Source organism: Malurus melanocephalus, unplaced genomic scaffold (assembly GCF_030028575.1).
Source record: "Malurus melanocephalus ecotype Western Australia unplaced genomic scaffold, MMel_1.1 scaffold_243, whole genome shotgun sequence".
NCBI classification, from domain to species: Eukaryota; Metazoa; Chordata; class Aves; order Passeriformes; family Maluridae; genus Malurus; species Malurus melanocephalus.
In genome coordinates, this window is record NW_026623475.1 from 1,083,847 (window position 1) to 1,092,648 (window position 8,802).

Below are 8,802 nucleotides of genomic sequence, written 5' to 3' on the forward strand. Positions count from 1 at the left end.
TCGATAACGAGTTCCATGAGTCGATAGCAGCTCGTGGATCAATAACAGCTCATGGATCCAACCCTTCACGTGTCTCCGTTCCTTAAGGGGGCGTGGCCTCGGCGGGAGGGGCGGGACCAGGGCTGGGGTCGCTCCGGGAGAGCGGGACCGGGCAGGGAGGGGCAGGAGCGGGGTCGGGATCGCACCGGGAGCGGCGGGGACAGGGCTGGAGACAAACCGGGAGTGGCGGGGGCGGAGCGGGACCGGGAAAGGCGGGGACGGATCGGGGAGAGGCGGGGCCGGGGCGGAAGCAGCACGGAAGGGGGCGGGGTCAGACGGGAGGGGCGGAGCCAAATGGGAGGGGGCGGGGTTTGCGCAGGAGCCGCGCGCGGAGCGGGCGTGGCGGGAGCCTTGCGCACGCGCAGAGCGCGCGGCCGCGGCCAAGATGTCSGGCCCGGGGCTGGTGGCCGGGGACGTGGTGGTGGATGCGCTGCCCTACTTCGACCAGGGCTACGAGGCGCCGGGCGTSCGGGAAGCGGTGCGTGCGGGGTCGGGGCTGTGGCCGGGGYGGGGYCGGGGTGGCGGGGCGGACTGCCCGYCTGACRCTSTGTGTGCRTTAGGCCGCGGCGCTGGTGGAGGAGGAGACGCGGCGGTACCGGCCGACCAAGAACTACCTCAGCTACCTGCCCGCGCACGACTACAGCGCCTTCGAGGTGAGCTGAGGCGGCTCCTATATACCGGGCAGACCCCACCTTGTACCCGGCTCCCCGTACGCCGGGCGGGCCCCCATCACCGTACCCCACTGTGTGTCCCCCCAATACCCCGCTTGTGTCGCCCCCCGTACCCCCCTTGTCCCCTCCCGCCGCCTCACCTCTGCCTTCCCCGCAGACCGAGATCATGCGGAACGAGTTCGAGCGCCTGGCAGCCCGGCAGCCCCTGGAGCTGCTCAGTATGAAGAGGTGAGTGGGGCCGGCCTGGGCAGTGCCCGGTGTCCCCGGCGAGCGGTGCCCGGTGCTCCCGGCGAGCGGTGCCCGGTGCTCCCGGCGAGCGGTGCCCGGTGCTCCCGGCGAGCAGTGCCCGGTGCCCGTTGCAGGTACGAGCTGCCAGCCCCATCCTCCGGGCAGAAGAACGACATCACGGCGTGGCAAGAGTGCGTGAACAACTCCATGGCRCAGCTGGAGCACCAGGCCGTGCGCATCGAGAATCTGGAGCTCATGTCCCAGCACGGCTGCAACGCCTGGAAGGTGTACAATGAGTAAGGCCTCAGCTGCTCTGCTGAGCACAAAGTTCTGAGTTGAATTTCTGTGTTTTTCTTGCGTGTGTTAGTCTATGGGGATCTTTAGAACATAGCCTGGAATAAATGAACTCCTATGAGAGATCTGGGAGTGAAGGAGGAGGTTGATCTCAAAGAGAAGCAGTGGTCTCTGTGGCYAAGAAAYAGTGRATGTTTTAATGCATCCCAATCTTGAATTTTGTGGGGTTTCGTTGATGATAATGGGTGTTAATTAAGGCTAGTGGCAGCCTGTGAAAGAACAACTTAATAATAGAAATGAAGATGGCTTACTACAGATCCTGGGCTTAGCCTGGAGCTGTAATAAAACCTATTAAAGTGGCTCCAAAAACCAAGAAAAGGTTCTAGAGTATGGCTGCAGGAAGCATTGGAGCTGTTGAGACAGAGAATGTTAATGTCCCGTTTGAGAAGGTTTGGCTGAGCTTAAAGTAAAGGAACAGGCCAATGACATGCAAAACAGCTCAGAGAGAAGGCTGAGGGTTCCTTAGCTCAGGAGGAGGGCAGCAGGTAAAGGATTTGCTGGTTGGGACTGTGTTTGGGTTGCAGGTGCTTGTTGAATCCTTTACTCTGGGAAATGAAATGTCAGACTAAATGGGGCTGATTTAAATGGGTCAGTTGTGTGATTTTAATGCTTTGCTTGCATTCTGTCATCAGACACCTGGTTCATATGATAGAGCAAGCCCAGAAAGAGCTTCAGAAATTGAGGTGAGACATCCTTATTTATATTTTTGTGCTGAAATTGGAAGTGAATCTTTTCTCTCCCAACAAGATGTGCAAAGGCTGGTTTAAATGCTGCTGCCATGGTCACAGAGAAGAAGACCCAGTAATAACAATAATTAATAAATATGACCCTGCCCTCCCCCAGGGCATATTACATTCATAATACCTGTTCTACTCAAAATTTTTTATGTTTGATTTGTTTGTTTTTATTTTGTTTTGTCTGAATTTCTGCTCTGAGTAGAATGGATTGTGTAGTCCTCTCTGAAATGTAGTAATGCTTCCTTTTCACTACTGATAATTTAATGTGCAGTTGTCTCTGCAAAGGGATATTCCCTGATGGTGGGCTTGGCCTTTTATTCATCTCRGGGTTCTGTGTGAGCCCTGTACTGGGATTTGTCCATCTGGATGTTGTAATTTCAGTTCTGGCTACAYTGATGTTTTCTGGTAGTACATCTAGGGATTGAGTGTACTTGGAAATTAGCAACAGGTACTGCAGATGTTAAAGAAATGAGAAAAAAAATTACATTTCTTTCTCCCCAGGAAAAATATTCAAGACCTGAACTGGCAGCGGAAAAACATGCAGCTCACAGCTGGGGCTAAGCTACGAGAAATGGAATCCACGTGAGTATTGACATTTCTCTCTCTGATAGTCCTTCCACAGGTTTAGCCTTTCTTGAAATTTACTTGAAATTCTTCTTCCCCTTGAAATTCAGTGCAGCTGTAGGATGTGAACACTTGGTCACCATTGCTTTGCACAAAGTGTTTTAATGTTATTTGTAGTTTGGTTCTGTATTATTGTTACTGAAGTTGAGTGAATCAACAGATGGGAAGAGGGTATATTTATTAGCTGCTTCAAATTGCCTAAACTGTCTTAAACTCTTCATTATCTCAATATTGGCAGTTAGTGGATGAGTCTAGGACATTTAATTTTTTGTATGTTTATGTTGTTTAACAGGGTTAAAAATTACTCATTATCACTTTGGTTGTTCACATAACTGTTATTGTAAATTGAGGATTATTGGGTATTTAAAATACTGCTTTATTGGGTGTCTGTGCTTTCTTTGGAGCAATAGTTGTCTCTGATTTTAAACCAGAGGGCTGTTACATTACACTTAAAAGACTTCTTTTTTTTTTTCCTTTTCCTTTCAGGTGGGTCTCTCTTGTCAGTAAAAATTATGAGATTGAACGAACTATTGTGCAACTGGAGAATGAAATTTCACAAATCAAGCAGCAGCATGGRGAAGCAAACAAGGAGAATATCCAGCAAGACTTCCAGTGACTTAATCCTGACTGTCTTAGTGCAGCTTGTGTTAAAAACCACAAACCAGAGACTCTGGAGATGCAGTGTGTCTGTAGACACCTCTAATTGCAATTGTGTGAGGTGATAAAAGGGTGTTTCCATTGTTTCTTTTCCTTGTTTTAAATGCTAGGAGGAGGTAGGGTGGACTCAAAACATCCTGTTTAAATGTATTATAGGCWCAATTAAATATACTGTGAATTGTTTTGCCTAAAGTGGGAGCTCTTAGAAGAAGATTCATGTTTTTGTGTTTCCCCCTGCGCCTTTAATAAATCTCGTTTTGCTATTTGTTTGGTTTCTGCCTCATGTTCAAAGCCTGGGAGCTGTGGAGGAGGTGGCTGAGGCAGATGGAGCTTTTGAATCCCCTGCAGGGGTGGGGGAAACTGGAATTTGGGRTGGGGGAGTCTCCCCAGCACTGGGGCTGTTCAATGCCCACAGGCAGGGTTCCAGTGCCACCTGCTGCGCTGTTCCTCATCCCAGTGCATTATTCCTCCTCTTTCCCATCCCAATGCCCTATTCCCTGTCCCCATGCTCTGATTCCCAGCCTGACAYCCTGTCCCAGTGTCCTTTTCCCTATTCCAGTATGCCATTCCCCATCCCCCTGCTCTGTCCACCATTCCAGTGTGTTATTCCCAGTCCAGGTCCGGTGTTTTCCATCCCGGTGCAGTATTCCCCATCCTGGTGTGTTATTCCCCTTCCCCATGCGTTATTCCCGTCCCCATGCGTTATTCCCCAGCCCAGCATGTTATTCCCCATCCTCGCATGGTATTCCCCGTCCCTATGGGTTGGTTATTCCCCCTTCCCCACGGGTTATTTCCCCGCCCGTGTGTGTTATTTCCAGTCGGGAAGGGTTTTTCCCCRGCCCCGTGCATTATTCCCCTTCCCCATGGGGTATTCCCCCTCCCCACGGGGTATTCCCCAGCCCGATGGGTATTTCCCCTCCCGATGGGTTATTCGCGTTGCGTTATTCCCCAGCCCGGTTCGTTGTTCCCCAGCCCCTGTGTGTTATTTCCCGTCCCAGTGCGTTATTCCCCTTTCACGTCCCGGTGAGTATTCCCCGTCCTGGTGCGTTATTCCCCAGTTCGATGGGTTATTCCCCGGTCCCTGTTCGTTATTCCCTGGTCCCTGTTCGTTATTCCCCGGCCCGGCTCGTTATTCCCCGGTCCCTGTTTTATTCCTCGTCCCGGTTCGTAATTCCCCGGCCCTGTTCGTTATTCCCCGGTCCCTGTTCGTTACTCCTCGTCCCTGTTTTTTATTCCTCGTCCCTGTTCGTTATTCCCCGGTCCCTGTTCGTTATTCCCCGGCCCGGTTCGTTATTCCCCGTCCATGTTCGTTACTCCTCGTTCCTGTTCGTTATTCCCCGGCCCGGTTCGTTATTCCCCGTCCCGATGCTCCGTTTCCTGTCTCGGCTTCCCTTCCCGGGGAAGTTCCCGGGGGGCGTGGCCATCCCCTTGCCGTCACCGCCATTGGCTGGGCGCCCGCCAGCACCGCCCAATAGAATCTCASCCCTGGGCGCGGCCACCGCCCACTCGCCCCGCCTCCCCGTGACGTCACACAYCGCCCCAGCGGCCGCGCCGTTGCCGCGGGAGCGCGCGCGCGTGCGCGGCGCCGGTCCCGCCCGGTCCCGCCCGGTGACGCGGTGACGCGGAGCGTGCGCGGAGCGGGGGTCGGGTTCAAAGGAGGAAACATGGCGGAAAACAAAGGAGGCGGCGGCGGTGGGGACGCGGCTGCCGAGGCCGCGCCGGGCGGCGGCGGCGGCCTGGAGCCTCCCGCCGCCTCGCCGTCCGCCGCCGCGCCGCCCGAAGAGCGCGAGAGCCCCGGGGCGGCGGCGGCGGAGCGCGGCGGCGGCGAGGCCGAGGCCGAGGCGGCGGCGGGGCCCGGTGCGGCGGCGGGGCCCGGCCCTAGCCCGGTGCCGCCGCTGACGCCCGCGGCTCCGGCGCCGTTCTCGCTGCTGGACACGTGCGCGGTGTGCGCGCAGAGCCTGCAGAGCCGGCGGGAGGCCGAGCCCAAGCTGCTGCCCTGCCTGCACTCCTTCTGCCGCCGCTGCCTGCCCGAGCCCGAGCGCCAGCTCACCGTGCCCGTGCCCGGCGGCGCCAACGGCGACGTGCAGCAAGGTGAGCGCGGGGCCGGCGGCTCCTCCGGGACGTTCCACCCGATCGGCTCCTCCGCCGCGGGGCTTTCCCGGCCGCGTTCGGGGCCGCGGCGGCACCGATCCCGCGGGGGGATCCGTGGCGGGGCAGAGCGGGATGGAAGTTGGGAAGTTGTTGGAATTGGGAGCGGGGGTCGCGTCCTGCGGGTTTTCCTGGAGGGAAGGAAGGGCAAGGACCTGTTGGAGCGGGCAGCGAGTTGGTCACAGGGATGGAACAGCGCTGCGGGGAGGGAAGGGCGGGGGAATTGGGATTGTTCGGCCTGGAGAAGAGAAACTCCGCGAGATCCTTTTCCAGTACCTGAGGAGGGTCTGTAAAAAAAAAAAAAAAATTGGGGACAGACTTTTTAGCTGCACCTGTTGCGGTAGGACAGGGGTTAATGTTTTTAAACTGTAGGAGGATGGGTTTAGGTTAAGTTTAAGAMGTGTTTTACCGTGAGGGTGTTAAAACACTGGAACAGGTTGCTCAGGGAGGTGRTGGAAACTTTCAGTGTCRGACYGGAGCCGGYTCTGAGCAACGTGATCTAGTCAAATGTGTCCCTGCTTGTGGCAGAGGGGTTGAACTCATGACCTTTAAAAGCCCTTTCTAACCCCAAATATTCTATCATTTTCTCCTTCAGTCTATTTTGTGGCTCTCGGGGGTGACACAGTGGAGGCGAGTCAGGAAGGAGGTGGGCAGCTGCTCTGTTYTGCAGCGCTGGGGTCRAAYGTGTCTWAAATTAAATTAAAATTAAATTAAAGTTCACCGTTGTTGCAATGCTACCTGCCCAGGTGGAAATGCTGTGTGTGCTGCACCTGCTTCCCTGTGCTTTGAGATAAAAGCTGGCACTGCTGTCGGTCAGCTGTGCCCGGGGGCTCTGCCCGCACATAACTTGTGCCAGGGAACAGGAGTGCCCTGCTCCTTCCACGTGTTCTGATCAGAATCACAGACTGAGGGTTATTTTTCTTATATATTATGTGTTCAGGGATGGAATTGAAAAGCTGCTGGAGATTTAGGATGGGTGACTCACAGGCTGTGGTGTGCAGGCTGAGGTAGGGCCCTGGTAAGTGGTTTTGCAGGTCCTAAATGAGCTCTATGGTCAGCAAGATGACATCTTTGCACTCAAGCCTTTCCTGTGTTGCACAGTGTAGGAATTAACTTGCCTTGGTAGGGATTTTTTTATCCTAGTTCTTCTAGGATCTGCTGTTTGAAAGTTCCTTGGTTTTAAAAAGATGATGTATTAAATATAGTTTGAAAATGCACTCACCAAAGCACTCAGACGGTCTTGTGAGCTATGTTTTTAAATTCCAGATTCTATGTTTTGTGCTCTATCATAAAGTGCCAGAGTGCTTTGGTTTGGANAAAAGCCCTTTCTAACCCCAAATATTCTGTCATTTTCTCCTTCAGTCTGTTTTGTGGCTCTCGGGGGTGACACAGTGGAGGCGAGTCAGGAAGGAGGTGGGCAGCTGCTCTGTTYTGCAGCGCTGGGGTCRAAYGTGTCTWAAATTAAATTAAAATTAAATTAAAGTTCACCGTTGTTGCAATGCTACCTGCCCAGGTGGAAATGCTGTGTGTGCTGCACCTGCTTCCCTGTGCTTTGAGATAAAAGCTGGCACTGCTGTCGGTCAGCTGTGCCCGGGGGCTCTGCCCGCACATAACTTGTGCCAGGGAACAGGAGTGCCCTGCTCCTTCCACGTGTTCTGATCAGAATCACAGACTGAGGGTTATTTTTCTTATATATTATGTGTTCAGGGATGGAATTGAAAAGCTGCTGGAGATTTAGGATGGGTGACTCACAGGCTGTGGTGTGCAGGCTGAGGTAGGGCCCTGGTAAGTGGTTTTGCAGGTCCTAAATGAGCTCTATGGTCAGCAAGATGACATCTTTGCACTCAAGCCTTTCCTGTGTTGCACAGTGTAGGAATTAACTTGCCTTGGTAGGGATTTTTTTATCCTAGTTCTTCTAGGATCTGCTGTTTGAAAGTTCCTTGGTTTTAAAAAGATGATGTATTAAATATAGTTTGAAAATGCACTCACCAAAGCACTCAGACGGTCTTGTGAGCTATGTTTTTAAATTCCAGATTCTATGTTTTGTGCTCTATCATAAAGTGCCAGAGTGCTTTGGTTTGGARAGGACTTTAAAACTCATTCAGTTCCACCCCCTSCCATGGGCAGGGACACCTTCCACTGTCCCAGGCTGCTCCAAACCCTGTCCTTGGACACTTCCAAGGATCCAGGGACAGCCACAGGGGCTGCCTGTCTCCCAGGACAGTGATATATTTGTGACATAYCCAGAACTTGGGAAGCAGGGTTTGTTTTATAAGCAATTCACAGGATTAACTGAGTCTTGCTGTGTCTGTCGGATACAGGTGTAGGAATCACTGTGTGTAAACTGCAATATCACTTGTTGTTGCACACATTTTGAGAGTGCTTGTTGCTGTGCTTTGGTGCAGAAAGAGTTCACCTTTGGATTGCTGCAGCAAAAAGTTTTAGATGCCGTGAGCAAGGTGCAGGGGCCTGGAACATCTTTCTTGTGAGGAGAGACTGCGGSAGCAGGGCCTGGTTAGTCTGGAGAAAGGGAATACTGAGAGGGAGTCCCATCAACCCATACAAATATCTCCAGGGTGGGTCAGAGATGGTGCCAGACCCTTTTTGGTGGTGCCCAGTMATAGGACAAGGAGCAGTGGCCATAAACTCAAAAAAAGTTCTGCYTCAATGCGAGGAAGAGTTTGTTTCCATGGAGGGTGACAGAACATGGGAACAGCTACACAGGGAGGTCACATCCTTCCCTCTGGACACATCCCAAACCCACYGGGATGTGTTCCTGTGTCCCCTGCTCCAGRTGAYCYTGCCTTGGCAGGGTTGGGCTGGGGGATCTCCAGAGGTCCCTTCCCACCCCAGTTGTTGTGGGATTGTGGGGGTGTCCTGTTCAGGGTCTGTGGCGGATCCAACTGTGGTGTTTCCTCAGCCTGTAGGATCACAGAATGAGCCATGGAGCAGCAAATGGGGGCAGCATCTTTGTGGGCAGCTCCCTCTGCACCCCGAGAATGGAATCCTTGGAGTGACACAGGAGCTGGTACCCAGTAAATCAGAAAATGGACATTGTGAGCCTCCAGAGAAGCACCCCAGTGCTTAGTCACGCAGGTTCCTTCCCTGTTTTGGTAGTCACAAAGTGTCACTTCCACTTTTGCTGCTTCTYGAGTCTCCTCCACCCCGAGCAGGTGCTTTTTCATGAAGGAAGAATTAAAGAGAAGTGGTGCCTGGAGCTGTACCTGAGGCAGGTTCCACTTTGCTGCAGAATCTCACTGCTGGATTATGTGCCTGCTCTATCTTTCAGCATCTCTTCATGCAGATAAGAGAATTCCAAGTGATGTTTTCCTGCTTGCTTTCTT

General features: G+C 53.1%; 2 protein-coding genes across 4 annotated transcripts in view; both read left to right on the plus strand.

Moving 5' to 3' along the window:
- The first annotated feature begins 387 nt into the window (after window positions 1-387).
- BCAS2 (BCAS2 pre-mRNA processing factor) lies at window positions 388-3,573 on the plus strand. Its single transcript, XM_057375249.1, has 7 exons — window positions 388-517; window positions 600-692; window positions 868-938; window positions 1,073-1,234; window positions 1,925-1,975; window positions 2,531-2,611; window positions 3,140-3,573. Exons 1-7 carry the CDS (start codon window positions 425-427, stop codon window positions 3,267-3,269), a joined length of 681 nt encoding a protein of 226 aa, XP_057231232.1. The 5' UTR covers window positions 388-424; the 3' UTR covers window positions 3,270-3,573.
- A 1,388-nt stretch (window positions 3,574-4,961) lies between these two features.
- TRIM33 (tripartite motif containing 33) overlaps window positions 4,962-8,802 on the plus strand; it is a 44,501-nt gene continuing 40,660 nt past the window's right edge. For all 3 annotated transcript variants that reach the window (XM_057375199.1, XM_057375197.1, XM_057375198.1), the window contains exon 1: window positions 4,962-5,401. In XM_057375199.1, coding sequence (XP_057231182.1) covers window positions 4,975-5,401 — 427 coding nt within the window. In that variant the 5' untranslated portion in view covers window positions 4,962-4,974. The remainder of the gene's footprint in view (window positions 5,402-8,802) is intronic.